Source organism: Ciconia boyciana, chromosome 3, assembly GCF_034638445.1.
Source record: "Ciconia boyciana chromosome 3, ASM3463844v1, whole genome shotgun sequence".
NCBI classification, from domain to species: domain Eukaryota; kingdom Metazoa; phylum Chordata; class Aves; order Ciconiiformes; family Ciconiidae; genus Ciconia; species Ciconia boyciana.
Genome location: NC_132936.1, coordinates 75,765,132 through 75,781,244, shown reverse-complemented (window position 1 = coordinate 75,781,244; position 16,113 = coordinate 75,765,132). Strand labels below are relative to the sequence as shown.

At 46.2% G+C, this 16,113-nt stretch overlaps 1 protein-coding gene across 3 annotated transcripts in view; it reads left to right on the top strand.

Moving 5' to 3' along the window:
* Window positions 1-7,098: 7,098 nt before the first annotated feature.
* UTRN (utrophin) overlaps window positions 7,099-16,113 on the top strand; it is a 393,293-nt gene continuing 384,278 nt past the window's right edge. For 2 of the 3 annotated variants that reach the window (XM_072856185.1, XM_072856184.1), the window contains exons 1-2: window positions 7,126-7,256; window positions 8,203-8,366. In XM_072856185.1, the coding sequence (XP_072712286.1) occupies window positions 8,288-8,366 (79 nt within the window). In that variant the 5' untranslated portion in view covers window positions 7,126-7,256; window positions 8,203-8,287. Of the gene's footprint in view, window positions 7,257-8,202; window positions 8,367-16,113 lie in introns of all 3 variants that reach the window. The other variant, XM_072856186.1, reaches the window with a different exon arrangement.

The window sequence follows — 16,113 nt, the reverse complement described above, 5'->3', positions numbered from 1 at the left end:
AGGCATGGGAAGAGCAAGGGCAGCGTTTGCAGTCCCGCCTGTCTGAGGTGTGAAGCTGACCCCGTCAGCGCTGCCCGGCATGCCGGGTGTCGTGGCTCCCCATCGCTTCTGGAAATCTTAATGGTGCGCTCCTTTCAAACCCTCCCAGTGACTAAAAAAAAAAAATCAGAGTACTCATCCCTCTGGGAAAGCCACCGCACTCACTAGGTTCAGACTTCAGTCTTGGCCCCGGCTGCACAAAGCAGACAGAAGGCTGCCCTAACGGGGCAGCCAAGATTTCCTGCTCGGGCAGGGGAAATTTTGCAAGAAGCACAGCCAGCACATCGCTGGCCAGCCGGCAGCACGGGGAGCGGGGTGGCGGGGCGAAGCGGCTGATCTCTGCCCCCGGCCTCGCTGGCGGCACCCCCACTGCTGCCCGCTCCAGGAGGAACTCGGGAGGGGGACGAGTGGCTTCAGTCAGGATGATTTCAACCATTAGCTGAAATAGCTTTGACCGTACCTTGCAATAACTGACCTCATTCAGGCTGAATTTTCATAAAATGAGTGTGAAAATGTGAAGCGGCGCAGAGCGAGATTACCTAGGCAGCACAGAGATCTACAAATGGGCTTTGGCAGCTGCCACAGCTTGCAGAGCAGCTCCTTCCATTTTACAGGTGTAGCCACAGAAAACCAAGACACTGCCAAACAAACTCGTAACTAAAGTCTTCGGTAGGTATCAAACTTCAGTTACATAATTTATTCTGTTGACTAAAAAGGGCTATTCATTTGCTCAGAATTAAAAATTTATATACACATTTGTAATGTTCAGATCTAATGTTATCACGGTGACTTTATTTATTTTAGTTAAAAGCCAAAATCCTTGTCATTTCAAGGAAAGAAAAACCCACTTAGTGGTAGTAATTAGAAGTTATTTATCCTTTCAGCACACTAACAAAACTCTACATGTTTTGGAAATAGGAAGCTAATGGCAGTCTTGTAAGCCCATATGGAGTTAGTTAAGAGTGGGGCTTCCTAGAGCATCCGAGGGCATGCTCGCAGTGGCAGGTATGGCAAAACCTGGTGAAGCCTTCTCCTGGCTATTGGGCTGCTCATCTGTGGTCAGGAAGCCAAACGTGTGAGGGTTTGCTCAGGGCGGTGAGAGCGCTGCTACGCAGCTTCGGGCCTGCAGCTGTCTTGCAGCTGGAGGGATCAGTGCCAGAGCATTTCAAGCCTGGCTCTTGCCTCAGCCTTGGTAACCACCCGTGTCCTCGTGTGGTTCAGGGGGGCAAAAGCCACAGGCTGCCAAGGCTGGCCTATGGGGGAGTTTAATCAGATGGAAAGTGTTTAGTAGGTGGGAACGTGGGACGTGCTGTCCATAGCACAGGTTCTTGCTGGTGCTTTTGGTGTCCCAGCAAGTGCCATTATCCCAGTAAAGACGTTAATGAATGGTGTTTTCCAGCAGAGAGAGATTTTATTAACACTTGTGCAATCTCGTACGTAAAATCTTAAATTCCACTTCGAATTAGGGAACTTCTTAAGGGGTCATGTACAAAGCATTCACACTGATCATTTAAGAGGAAATGGCACAGGAACGGTGACATGTACCTAATTATTTGATCTAAAGTGAGGCAAACAAATGTAAAAAATAATGATAATTTGTGAAAAATTGATTTGTTTCATTCCTTGTTTGTGTTTAAGTTGGTTTGCATTCATTCCATATTGGGAGGATTCACATGTAGTAAGGAATTACTTCTTAAGTTTGGTAAGAATAAACTGTGTCTTCTCCCAGTGCCTACCCCTAAAATAAAGACTTACAAAGAAACACCCTTTCCATACTTTCTGCCAATAACTGGTTTTGCAGAGTGGTAAGTGTTTTCATTTTTAAAGTGTTTCCAAATTGTCTTTGTCCAACTATTGTATTATGTCATTCAGTAAATAACGCCTCTATGGTGGAAGATGTTATTTTTTCCCCTACTGCAAAGAGTGAATGAACCAAGTTACTAAAATTAAGCAAGTTACTCAAGTGTCTATGTTGTGTTAACACAGGAACCCTGTTGCCTGTTCTAACCCCTAACTGATAAACTTGCTGAAAAAGTGTACTTATTCTGTAATTGTACAAGCATTAGGTATTTATGTGTCTAGCCACTAAACAAACCTATGCCGGTATATAGCATAGGCTATTTGAATGAGAATGGAACGGCACTGAAAAAAATAGCCAGGAGTGAAAGAAATAAACAGAAAGGCTAAATAAATAAACAGAAAACAACTTGTGTCAGGAGTGACTTTGAGTAACAACTCACACCTGCCCTTGCAGAGGATTGCCTCATGGTGTTGGCCAAAGGTTCCTGTCTTGCACAGGCATTTTTGTTGTTGATGGTTTTCTTTTTTCCAATCCTCTGCTGCAGTTAAAAGAGTTATGCTGGGAGGGTAAATTGATTACTATAATTGTTCATTAATGCACTCTTATTTAATGTACTTTTAGAGGTTATATTCTTCAGAATGATGATAAATTATGGTAGCTTCAATTAATGTCACTGCAGCTAAAGGGATGTCAGCATTTCTATTAATACAGTGCAATTTTCTGGGGTTTTATAATGAAGCTATAAAAAATTGCTGAAACTTAAGATACAAGGTTCCAGTGTATTTTATGCACACAATATTCCCTCGAATCTGATCTAATCGATAGATATATTGAATCTAATGAGATAAAAATAGAGTGGAGAGGATCTACTGAAGATACAGATCCCAGCTTGGAGAAACTGAAGCATGCTAAGGGGAATACACTGCTTTCTGCTTAGGTTAAACAGAAAGAGGACACAGAACGGTGACCAGAGACGGTCAGGTGGACCCGCAGCGGGGCAGGCGACGGGCATTTTGCTCGGAGGGCATCTTGCACCCAGGCCTCCTGTATTTATCACGATTGCCTGCCACCCTCTGCCCCTCTCGCTTTCTGTACCTGGTGCCCCCTGATGTTAACTCTGTGCAGCAAAACAGTCTTGAATTTATTAAGATACGTTACAGTGCCTGCCACAAACGGACTCTAATTCTTGGAGGAGTTCGGAAGGAGCTTACAAACAAAGGCGGCTGCGCTTGGAATAAAAATACAATCCAATGTTAAAATCAGATCCCAAACTAAGGAGTTGAGGGTAGAAAATGCTCTCCCACCTTTAAAAATTGTGCTAGGGCTGATTTTGAATATTTTAGTATCAGTGAAATAGTTGAACAACAAAGATAACTCTAAAGCACTTAGATTACAGCAAAAGAAAGGAAAAGGAACAAGCTAACTATGTCTGCCCAGTATACTAAAGTCTTTCAAAGCTACTGCCAAAGGAGTTGTAGATAAAACCGACCCAAGCTTTTAGAAAAACTTGGTCATTTTCCTTACAAGAGGAACATACAGAGAGAGAATGTTTATTTAATCTGTCTTTTAATATATTTTTCTCCTCAGATAAGAGATAATGAAAATAGTAAGGGACTTTTGCTAACTGGTTAGTGCAGTACGTCAGCACTGAAGCACTGAGGAGCTGTTATTTGAATTCAGATGCAAGTTCTGTGGGGAAAAAAAAGTCTGCTGAGTAACAGCCTGTTACTCTGAGAGTTAACTGAGAGTGACAACACGATGGGGTATGCAGAAAGGGACAATAAAGATACTCTACTTACAAAGCAATCCATTTGGTATCTCATGTCTTTCTGAATACGGAATGGTTTTCTGAAATCATGACAGAACATTGATGAATGGGCACACGCATTATTATAGCAGTCAATCTCAAGGTAATGAGATACATGAAATTCCTAGTTATATCTTAATCCTATCAATTATGAGTGTGTTCTAAAAATAGAAATGCTAAGAACAAAGAAAAGACAAGGAGACAAGGTAAGATGAGCTCAGAGCCTCACAACGGCATTGTTTTCACGCACTGAGGAATAAAGTATTTATTTACTTTGGCCAAAGTTCAAGGGCTCCACATCTCAGCCCATTTCTTCACAGTTTCTTTTTCTGTATTCCCCTTGTCTTTCCTTTCTTAACGTTATCTAAGGGGTTCATGGACTTTTCCTTTCTTTTCCTAATTTGGTCTGCATTATACAGAAAGGTAAACTGTGCCACACAATCCACATGGTATCAATGGTCTGCAGCAACCAAGATAGTTGTAGATGAATGTAGGTTTTAGAAATACAGTCGGGTGGAGACATTGTTGTTTGACTTCAAAATTGTGCGAGTCATTATTTTCTAATTCTGCCAATAACCGGAATACAAAATGAGAGAGACGTAAAGCACACACAGATTAGGCTGGGGTTTTTTCCCCGGATGGTCTTGTGCCTAAAGACCCAGATATAAAAATTATAGCCTTTGCATAGCCTACAGTCTAAATAACTAGCTCGGAAAACTCAAGCTTTGATCAAGAGCTGAGTGAGGACGGCTCTGGAGAGAGGCATGTTTGAAACACACCAGGAAAAAAAATTCTCCTGCTTCCCTGAGGTAGCGTGCGGTCTCGTTATTCTATTACCCTTCTGCTGGCGCTCTGCAGTTCAAAGAAGATAATGATGCTACTTCTGTCTAAAACAGAAAAAAAAAAGAAAAAGAGGAAAAAAGGAAATGCTATCAGGTTAAACTGAAATGTGTTTCTTTTTGAGAAATAATTCATAGGTGCTTTCAGAGCAAGATTATAAAAATCAGGACCTTGGGCTTACACACGAGATTTGAAATGGGATATACCAGCTCTCTGCTCCCGCTTATCAGCTTGACTGCAGCTTTTAGAGATCAGAGTTATTGCTGCCTGATAGCCGTCTTGGGTAACCTCTGTGAAATGACTAATCCCCTCAGTGCAGCCTACAAAAGAAAGGCCTTTCTTCCACTCAGCGTTTCCTTGCATTAGGCCAGGCAACGCGGCGCTTTGGGATCCCCAGGTCCCGCACCGCTGCTAGATACCCAGCAGTAAGAAATGACAATTTTCATCTGTGCTGACTCTTGAGCAGGCACTGGGTTACGTGGGTCGGCACGTCTCTCGTCCTGTTCGTGAAAGACCTGTATGAAAAGCAGCTGGGTTACATCTGGATTCTGGACTTCCAGTATTTGGGTGGTTTTTCATCACTGGGCACTGAAAATCCAGCGTGCGGAGGGAATGCACAGGACGGGGCAGAGAAGCCGTCTGTTCAGCCAAGAGCAGCAAGGCAGAAGGCAAGGAATAAGCGGTGCTCCTCTAACCACAAACGTTATGTTCGTAGGACAGGTTTACCAGTATAATGTAAACAAACAGGCATAAAGACAGCCCATACCTTTCCAACAAAACCAGCCTGCCGCTCAGCACTGCCTCACAGTTAGGCAGGGACAGGTATCGATATCGGTGGGTTTCCAGTGTTTGTCATCCATGATCTGCAATTCTCAACAGATTCACAACTTCAGTCATCACAACGCTTTGGACACTTTATTATTATCTCTTTACAAGTAAGCACCATTAATGACTTCATGCAGCGGTTTGGATTAAGTAGATCAAGGATGAATTAACTAATTTGCACCGAATCACCCAGGAAATCTATTGAATCATCAGAACTAGGGACCTTCATCTTCGGGGAGTCTTTGAAGTGCAAAAATATATTGCACTATCTGCGAGGCCCTGCCTCCTGGGATGCAGAACAGTAAGTCCCAGTCCCTGTTACCCACGTACCGGTTGAGGTAAGATCAAAGGTTGAGGAAAAAATGTTAAATGCAGTTAGAATTATGATAATAATAATTTACAGGTAGCTTGTTTTGTTTCTTTGAGGTATCTCTTTTTTCCTTGGGGGGAAATAGTAAAGTATGGGTAAATATCAAAGTTAGCTTAGGCTAAAATACACATAATGGTTGTTTATTATTGTTCTCTGTAGTGCCTAGTAAACTCATGAGCTGTGTACTGGTAAGAAAAAAGACTTTCGAAGACGAATCTTCCTAATTTCATTGCTACCAATTTCTGTTCACCTGGAGATACAAAATGAATGTGTTGCCCAGCCTGGGCTCCCTCCTTCCTTCTAGCTAATAAATTCTGCTCCGTCTTTTCTGCAGACTGCTGGCCAGCATCTGCTTTTATTATTAAGGCAGTGAGGAACTCGATGTCGGGAATGCACCTAACCTTGAAACTCTTTTGGGCCGGACGGCTGAGGCCTGGCAGGTAACACTGAGGAATTACTCAGTGTCTCTCCGATATCGCTGAAACTTCAGACTAGTGCTTACCAAGATAAATACGGGCCACGTGTTCTGCAGCCTTACAGTAGAGGTGAGTAACGATTACTTGCCTGAGCAAATATGAGTATGTTCATTCCCGGATTGCAAATGCGGCAATAAATTAATTAGCGTGAGCTACATATTTTACTAACGTATATGCCTGTTCATACATTAAAAATGACTACAGATACCCAGCGTCCAGCGCAGCACGCTGTTACTGATCCATACCGTTCCTTTCTTGCCCAGCTGAAAACCACCCGGGACTTTTATCTGCCAAGCGACCCCGTGAGACGAGGGTCGGACACCCGGCCAAGCCGGACGAGCTTCGGGAGAGCTATTTCCCGCTGCTACGTCTGTAGACGCCCTAAATGCCCCTCAGATTTTGTCATACTCCCTCGCCGTGGGACTTCGGTGTTAATGGGGAGCGACGGGGCGAGCGAGCAGCGGAGCGCCGCGGTGCCCGCCCTGCCCTGCCCGCCCTGCGCTTCGCCTCCCGAGCGCGGCGCGACCGCGCTTGTCTGTGGGGGGAAAGGCAAAGAGAGGCGAGGCGGGAGCGCACAGGTGAGGCCGGCAAGGCCCCGAGGGGAGGAGCGGAGCGGCGCGGCGCTGACCGGACCGGGGCAGCCCCGACGGCCCCACCGCCGGTCCCGCCGCTCTCTCGGGCGGGGCCCTCAGGAGCGCGGGGCCGGGCCGGCAGCCGCCCGCGGGCGCGGGGCGGGGGCGGGGCGGGCCTTGCTCCGCCCCTCTCTGCCCCGCCCCGCCCGGGGCCCGCGGCGGGCGCAGCCCCGCCCCTCCCGCCCCCTCGGAGAAGGGGCCGCGCGGCCGGGGCGCTCTCCCGCAGCCGCGGCGCTGCCCGGCGAACAAAGGGGCGCCGGGGCCGAGGGCGGAGCCGCGGCGGGGCCGGGCCGGGAAGGGCGGAGGAGGAGGAGGAGGGACGGGGACAGGGACGGCAGCGGCTCGCACAGAAAGTTGTGGGTCAGCCAGCGCAGCGCCGCGGGAGCCGCCGCCGCCGGGGGACGGGGCGCGGGGAAGAGCCGTGCCGTGGGGAAGCGGGACCGCCTCCCGCCGCCGTGTCCGAGGGGTGAGTGGCGGCGGCGGCGGCGGTTGCTGTCGGCGGGTGCCCCAGCGCCTGTGGGAGCGGGGCTGCCCCGCGGGGAGACGGCGGGCACCGCGGCTGCGGGAGGGGCGCGGTGGGGAAAGTTGGTTCCGCAGCTCCCGGCCGGTGGAGGTGGGGGGGCGGGGGCGGAGTGCCCGCGGCTGGGCGCACCTGCGGGCGGGGCGGGGGTGCCGGTGCGGGCCGGCCGCGGGGAGCCGGGGCGAGGGGCGGCGGCTCCGCTGCGGCCGCGCACCCCGCGGGGAGGAGGTGCCGGCACGCCCGGCCGCCCGCCGGGTCAAAATCTCCGCCGGGGGAGCGGGGGCGGCGGCGGCTCTGCCGGGGCGGCCGAGCGGGGAGCTGCCCGGGGCCGTGTGCGGGGCCCGTCCCGCGGGTCTCGGCTTCCCCCGCCCGAGAGCGGGGCTTCGTGGCTTCTCCCACACGTGGCTCTCACGGCCCCGGGCCGGCCGGAGGGGCACGCCTGCCCTTGGCCCCCTCCCTGCTGGCACATGCCGCAGCCCGGCAGGAGCGGGGCTCCCTTGCTTTGCCACCTCCCGCAAGCGGGGATGTCCCGTTTGGCGTCGGCCGGGTGGCGGTGGTGCCGGTGTCGCCGTGAGGGCTGTGTCCTGCTCCTCCGGCGTGGGCGTGGGGCGCCCTGTCGCCCAAGGGTGGCTGAAGCTTCGCTTTCGTGGCTGGGGATTAAACCGGCCAGCAGCACCCCTCTGTGCCCTCTCACTTTTTAAATCCCCCAAGGCGTCCCTCGGCAGGGGCGCAGCGAGTGGCTGGTCGGCCGCCTCGCCACACGTGGGCATGGCCGGCGAGTGTCGGTCCCGGCCGGCGAGTGTCGGTCCCAGCCTGCGCTTCCCACGCGGAGTCACAGCGGGTGTAGCCCGTGGAGTTACGGTGCCTCTCCGCTCCTGGTCCCGCGCTGTAGGTGCTGGTGCGGAGCCGGGGCCCTCCATGGGAACCCTCTCCCGACGGATTTAGGCTGCACCCGTGGCGTACCCCAGCCCGCGAGCATGGCCTGCGTCTGCGACCAGGAGGAAGGACCTGGCGGGGGACACAGCGAGTTCAGCGACATCATTAAGTCCAGATCAGGTAAGCTGTCGAGAGGAACAGCGTTTGCCTGTTTTCTCCTCTTCGTGTAGCTTCTGACATCAGCTTGCATTTCTAAACAGCACATTTTTCCAACTGTTCTCTTGGCCGTATATTGGTAGTACAGCGAGCGACTGAGGCTGTTCGTGCAGCTGTCCTACAATTAAGTAATAGTCATTGTAGATCTCTGGGTGGTTGGTTTTTTTTTTGACAGTGTTAGTCAAGTCTGTTTGTTTGGGATCCACCTTCTGCATTGTAATTACCTCTGCTTTTGTAAATAACCATGTGCTTAAAGTGCTCTTATGCAACCTGGTGTTGGCAGCTTTTGTGTTTATTCTCAGACATTGGAAATGGCAACTGTGGCCGCAATAATGCACCTCCTAAAGTGCATCGCAGTAGTACTCGTGCAGTAAACGAATGTGCTTCCTCCTTAATGTAAAACAGTTGTCTAAGGCTACTCGCTCAGGCATTTCCTCTAGCAAGACATTCATGTAACAGACCTGAAGGTTATTGGAAAAACGTGGGGTTTTTTTGGTCGTCGTATGTTTGAGTCTTCTGAGGCTCTGACGGATGCTGGGGGGGTAAGGAGGTACCCTCCTTTTAGCAGGGGGGGAGCGGAGGCTTTGGAAGGGCAGAAGCAAGTTGTTTAAACCTTGATAGAAATTTGTGCTACATCCAGAGACTGGATGCTCGCTTCTTTAGCCTCAAAGGCTCTCTTTTCTCTCTCAAATGCAAAATGCCTGTTGTCAGAAGATTTTCCTTCTATATTTGAAACCTAACTGTATTTTTTAAATGTTCCATATGTTACAAACTGTAGCTCTTTGGTCGGTGGTGATTTGATATGTCAGATTATGTAGGATGTGGGTTTGAATCTGGATCCCCTTGCTGTTTGAGTAGTTTGTTTCTTAGACCTCCTCTTCCTGAGAAACGACACCTTTGGTGGAGGCAGTCTTCCTCTTAACTTCTGGAAGTGCAGTTTATGAAACAGAAATGCTTGTGGCTTTCCATCTCGAATTCTGTAGCGCTGGTTTACATTTTCTGCTGTTATTTTGAAACCTCTGGACATAACTTTATTTGATTATAAGCGTGTAGTCAGCACCTCTGAGGGCTTTGAGTTTGGGGATGGCTTGCGGACAGTTTGTATGCATATATGTACACAAGTACTACAGTTTTTTAGGATGTCTGAGGAAACATGGCTGTATTTGAGGTTTTCCTTGGATGAACAAATTGTACAGTAAGTTCTGTTGTTTTGGTTAGGGCAGACGATTGTAAATCTCCTGTTACAACCGCTTTAACTTTCTTCTTCTCTGTTAATGAGAAAATGATGTATATTCTAATACTCACAAGGCTAAAAGACTTGTGCATTAAATTAAAAATAGCAAGTGAAGATTGATCTTAAATAATTCATCTTTTCTAAATAATATGCTGGTTTGGACGCAAATGTGCGATTTCTTCAAGTTAATTACTGTACTACAGAGCTCAGCTCTGAACCATTCCCTACAAGTAAACCTGTGGGAGGGATTTCCTAATGAAAGGGCTGAAGTTTCCTGAAGTACAGATGGCAGCAAATTAAAGGCTAGTTGTCAGGACTGGGGAAAAAATATTATAAGCTATGCTTCCATTTTTCCTAGATATCTGGAAAAGAGAATGTTAATTTTGATATTTGGAAAGGAAAACTGAGTTGGTTTTTTTCTGGGAAGATTTCTCCAGCATGGCATGTTCTTCACAGTGTAAGTGACTGGAGTACGGTAGAAGTGTTACCTTATAACTTAATAATATTTGGGGCAGCTAGGGGTCTGTTTGGGTTTTGAGGCTACAGAGAGCAGAACAGACAAGGTTTAGGATCTCCACTTTCCTTCTTTTGTCATAGAAAATGGGCTGTTATTCTGTTTCCTGCTACTCTAAGTTCATCACCTGTGATATGGGAAATCTCTAATGCTTTGATTAGAGAGAGCATGCAAATATGCATTAATATTTTCACTCGTAATAAATAAAATACAAAACCCACTTCTAGCAGGTGAAAATCTTTAAGTGATTTAATATGTCATAATATTTTTGAGTGCATGTTATTCCTATGCATTTTTAAATAAGAACAGTGAAAACAGTTGACTATTCTTGTAAATAAAAGAAGAGAGAGATGTATAATGTCCTGTGTAAAGGTGACTTTCTCTCTCTGTGCTCTCTTGGGCAATTGTCTGTCTTTTTCAACATGTTTTTCTTCATCTTTTTTTCAACAGATCACCAAACTGTCAGGATATCGTGGTTATTTAAAAACATTCCTCTTCTAAAAGTTATGGTTAAGATACATGGCTAAATCTTATATTTTGTTATAATTTGGAAGAAAATTATAATTTTGAATGCCAGAATCTTTCAGCGGTCAGGCCTTAACAAAGAGTGGTACTAGTAAAAATGTTTCTAAATATTTGGATGCAAATGTAAACTTTAGCAGCCTGTCAAACTGAATACATTGTCTTTTTTGTAGTCATTGCTGCTTTAGTTATCTTGCTTTGGAAAACTGGGAAGCAGCTAGAAAGCCATGAAGGTGGCACTGTTAATACAGTGATTGATTATTGAAAACTTGAGCTGTGATCTAAAGTTACTCTTATGAGACTGTGATAAGACACATGAAGTTTTACGGCTGCTCAGGGCTGTGTGGTGCCCATTTATGCCTGTTTTCATGAGCAGAACAATCTATGTAATTTTTTTCTTAATGACTTGTAATTGGGAAGCTACCAGCATACCACGTGAAGGATATAGGAGAACTGCAGAAGATCATAACTTTTCTATAGAGCAATCGGAACCAATTAACAGCAGATTGGATTTCTATTTTTTGCTTGTGCAAAAAAAGTGCGTGTGTCACAGGATTTCACAGATGGGAAAAAGTAATTTTGCAAGTATCTAATTCATCCTTTGGGGAGTTCAAACTGAGAGGATGAAGGATAAAACACTTTGAATGGAGATCCCTGTAGGTTACTGATTATGTTGGAAATACTTTTTCCTTTAGCGATCAGGAAGAAAACTTTCTATGAGTGTGCTATATGCTGTAGCTGTTGTAAGTGATAAATGCTTGATTTTTCTAAAGCAAAAGAGTTGTAGTTCCACCACCCCCCCCACCCCCCCCCAGTAATCTCACTTTTGTGACTTGTGATACTAAAAAAGGAAAGTAAGACTTCTTTCTGTTGTTGAATTAGCATTTATTATTTTCTACTTTGGATGTGGCTCTTCTTTGATTATATAGCTTGCTAGCACTGATGTACATGTAGCAACAAGTTATTTTTGAAGACACGTCTTCTGCACTTAGAATAGAATATGATGGTGACCAAAGCTGCCTTTAAAATAACTGTTGGCTATGGTAATTATAAGGGAGGCTGCCTTATGTTCGCAGAAGAACCAAGTGTCTTTTTGCCTCCCTTCCTCCTGCACCGGTGGTGGATGCTGATGGCTCTGCGTATCTGATGTTTAAGGGGCAGGATGCTTGTTCCTGGATGGTTTTGTTGGGTTTCTATATTTATAATTATCATTTACTTAGCATTATTAGCCTGTGCTATGCCTGTGTGTCTGTATGATTGCTTGCTATGGAAGAGCAGTTTTCCCTTTTTCACTTCCCTATGGTATGAAGTAATGTATATAGAGCTGATTTATATCTTTGAAAAGCATCTTGTGCAGATAGGTGAGCTTTTCTCTTTGCAGTAGCTTTCAGGAAGGAATGCTGTGGGATGATTGCCTTACAGTGGTGAAAACAGCACTGTCATCACCAGGCTTGAAGAACAGATGAGGTTTTGCTATGATTAATTATGGAAAAAAGACAAACTCACTTAAAATCTGTCATGGTAGCTTGGAATGGTAATATATAATTAAACAGTAAGACGTGACAGGAAAAACATTTCTGGAAGATTACTCTATGCCTCTGGTGCATTTTAAGATATGAGTTCCTGTCTAAATTGAGGGGAACTTAATTCTCCTCATCTACCTTTCATTTTTAATTACATTAAATATATTTGACTGAAAGACTGCTTTGAGAAATTGTAACTTATTTTTGGAGTTCTTGGGCAAGGCTCGTTCTGAGAACTGCTGTTGTCTGTCTCTCCCCATGAAGCAATGCTTACTTGGCTGGCAGCCCCCTTGCTCCGGGATCTCCCTGCCCCGCAGTGCCACATGTTGCCTTTGGAACCAGTTCCTTCGGTCGTGCCTCTTGCCGCCAGATTGCTGTGGGCCAAACGCGCTGCTTCTCGTTTGTCATTTTGGCTCCATCAGTGTGAAATGGCCAGGAGTCGTTATAGTTGCAGGCGGACCCTTAGGATTCCGTCAAGAGGGCGCGGAGTTGGTGTAGCTGGTTTTGCACTCTGTGAACTCTTCGGGGATGTTTGTTCAGAGTGTGTGCAGACAAGGTGTTAAAGACAAGCGACAAACTTACTCCTCCTTATTTCTAGCCACTGAAATGACTGTTTTTCAAAACTAAATCTTTAGGTTGCTGTAGCCTGGCTTCTTTCTGTCATTTGTATCGCCTCCTTTTCTTGGGCTGTCTGCTGGGGACAGATTGGATGCTGCAATGAAGACAGTTTTAGGGTATTGCCTAGCACTTATGAAATGGCAGATATATAAGTACCAGGCTGGTTTCTTCTAGTCCCTTGATTGGTAGGTGAAGAAATAACATATGCTGCTCTGTGTGTTTGAAGCACGACTTTGCCTTGGAATAGAAATTGAGGCTCCTCGGGGAGAAAAAAAAAAAACCCCAAACCATAAAAGCAGCCCATTGATTTGCACATGCTCTGCCAGGAAATGAAGACGTAACCCTGGGCAAGAGCTGCTATGTGAGGCACCGTGTGTAGTGTGTTAAGTGTTTCTAAAGAGGTCTAAGAGTTGGGGTGGGGAGAGGCAGCTGCTGGTGGTGTGGGACCCCCCATTGATGGGGATCCCATGAAGAAGGGGTGCCTAGGTGAGGGGCAGACCAGGAGCAATGTGGAGTTCCTGGCTCCACCTTCCCCAGCACTCTTTGAGGCTCTGTTCCCCCTTTTCCCCTCAGGTCTGGGGGAAGAAAGACGACTCTCATACAGTATTGTGAAAATATTTTCACATGCAAAGAAATTCTCAAAGTTCACAGCATTGGTCAGCTTAGCAAAGAATTAGCTGTGCTGTCTTAACACCTCTCGGTAACTGCTCCTAATTTTCCTCCTCACCTTGACTGTTCCTCCTAGCAGAATCACATGTCCATGGTGTGCATGTTGGGGTTGACTCTTGTGAGCAGGGAAGAGTAGGGCAGTATTGTTACTAACATCTTTCAAATGCGAGTAAGTGGGGAGATGGACTGGAATACATAAATCAGTGTGGGTGTGGAAGAGCATGTGGGCTCCAGCTGAGCTCATGTTGTTTCAGAACAGTATAGCTGCTCTGCTGCCAGGTAGCAGCATGGACTGGTGTGTTCAAAGCCCGCACGATCTGCTTTTCATGTGTTGTATGGTATCCCTCCTTCAAAGGAAAATGCACAATTAGAAGAGCGTGCCTGTTCCCACCCATCCTGGGAGCTGAGATGACCCTAGCACGAAGTTGGGGAGAACTGCATTTATTTGGATGCCTTAATAACAGCCTGAAGAATGAATAAGAGGGTTTAAACATCGTGAGGTGGGAGGGAGGAGTTGCATTGTCTGACTTTTTATTGTGTTGATGAAAAAATAACTTTTAGTGCTCCGTACTTTGTCAGAAGCCTGTTTTATGTCTTCCTCCCCTCCCCCAGTGTGTTTCTGGAATGAAATTGGGAAGCAAGCTGAGCTGTAATTTCAGCAAGTGACAGTATATCCTCAGAAGAAAGCTGGGAGTTTTAAAGGTAGCGACAAAAATAACAGGCTAAGGAAATAGAAGAGCCCTCTGGCACATGTGGGTTTGACAGAAGATGATGATAAGGCTCTGTTGCAAGCTGTAGTTTTGGGCATGAGGCAAGAAACTACTGACTTGTAAATATACGCAGCTGCAAAGTCAGTGAAACATCTACCATCAAGAAAGAGGAGTTAGAAACTGCCATTTATTTATTTATTAGGATATGATCTCTTTGGGCCTTTTCCTTGAAAGGACACCCAAACCACCTGATACTGCCTTTGGAGAGAGTAAAAAGAAAAGCTTACTTTGATTATTGGAACCGAGTTGGGCTAAGCCCTGAGTGGAGCCAAAAAAAAAAAACAACCGAACAAAAATAAGAACACTTGCAATTATCTTTTGTAGTCACTTATCTGTGGGACCAGCAGGTTGGGGCTGGTACAGTTGCGGGCTGTGACTCCGGGTGCATGTCCGAGCAGCCAGGAGACTGATGTAGCTGTGGGTGGTGCCTGAGGCCAGGCTGGGTGCTGGTTGTCGGTGGGGTGGCTGCCAGAAGGTGGTCAGCTGTAACGGGGAGGACGTGGGCAGTCGCAGTTCCTTCTGAGGGCAGGCTTGAGTCTGGTTGTATTATGGGCTGCGTCTTCCCTCTGACTGTCTGACCAGCTCTGGATGTGAGCCTCAGCGATGCAGGGGAGGCTGGTTATCAATGGGGACCCATCTACAACCACAGCAGTGACCTTCATGTGCAGGTTTCTTATGCTCAGAAATGTGTTCACTCTTTAATAATTCACATTTTTAGATATTCATTAATCTGTTGAGTGCATTGGACAGATGCATGATATGTGTTGAGATTCTGGAGAGCATTGTTTGGCCTCGCTGGTAGTTTCTCTTATGAGGAGGCAGCTCCTGTGCCAGAGAAGCATTCTCTAGCAGCCTAGCTCTTTTTCAGGTGTGGGGGTCTCCCGCTGGGTGTGGAAGAAGTGGTGAAGAGCTGCTGAGCCTTCAGCTGGTAGGAGATAGGGTGACTGTGTGTATTGGTAAAAAAACAACTTCTGTCTCAAAAACATTGGATACATGCTGGTAGGAAAGGATGTGGCTACGTGACAGAGACTAGATATGTATTCTTAAGGTTATTTTGCTGATCAGTATAGGGAATGTGCAGCAGTACTTTTCAGCCATTAATTATTGGTGATGAAGGTCCTTTCTGGACTTCCACACCTTTTCCCCTCACCTTGTAGGAAGCAGAGGAGCCACCATCCAAAAACAGAGAGATTTTGTACAGGAATTAGGCAAACATATACGGACAGTCACTGGCTTATGCATTTAACTGTGGAGAAACATGCATTTAACCCATGAAATAACATGCTTTGATGGGTCTGTGTAATTCATTTCACGAATAACTTTAGTTCCTTTGTACTCAGCTTTTATTGCCTAGCATCAAATGTGGTTTTTGCTCTTCTCCTAACTTAGATCATGGCAGAGGACCAAAGGTGGAATATGCTCCTAAAATGTTTGATCAGAGAAAAGTGGTGTGATGGATAAGTTCTGAAATGTTTTGCTAGCTTTTTTTAGTGTTATTAATTTACTATGCTATCCTGGATGAGCAAAGAGTAGTAGTCTGTGCATGAATAACAAATGGAGGAGATTTATTTGAACATTTTACGGGAGCATGCTGGGAATAGGGTGAAGCCTTTTGTTTTCTATGTTAGTTTAATAGTTATATTATAAAATATGTTTGTATTAAAAGAAAAGAGTAAATAAAATAGTATTTAAATGCCAACAGACCGAGACCTTTTTATTCCTTCTTTCTAGGCTTTTACTTCTGTTCTAATTTAATAATGAACAACAGCTATGGTCAGCATAAATCATATCCAGAGAGAGTTCATTGCCCTCTTTTTCTGGTTTCTACATGTACATCTTGTTCTTGGATGAGACTTCTCAT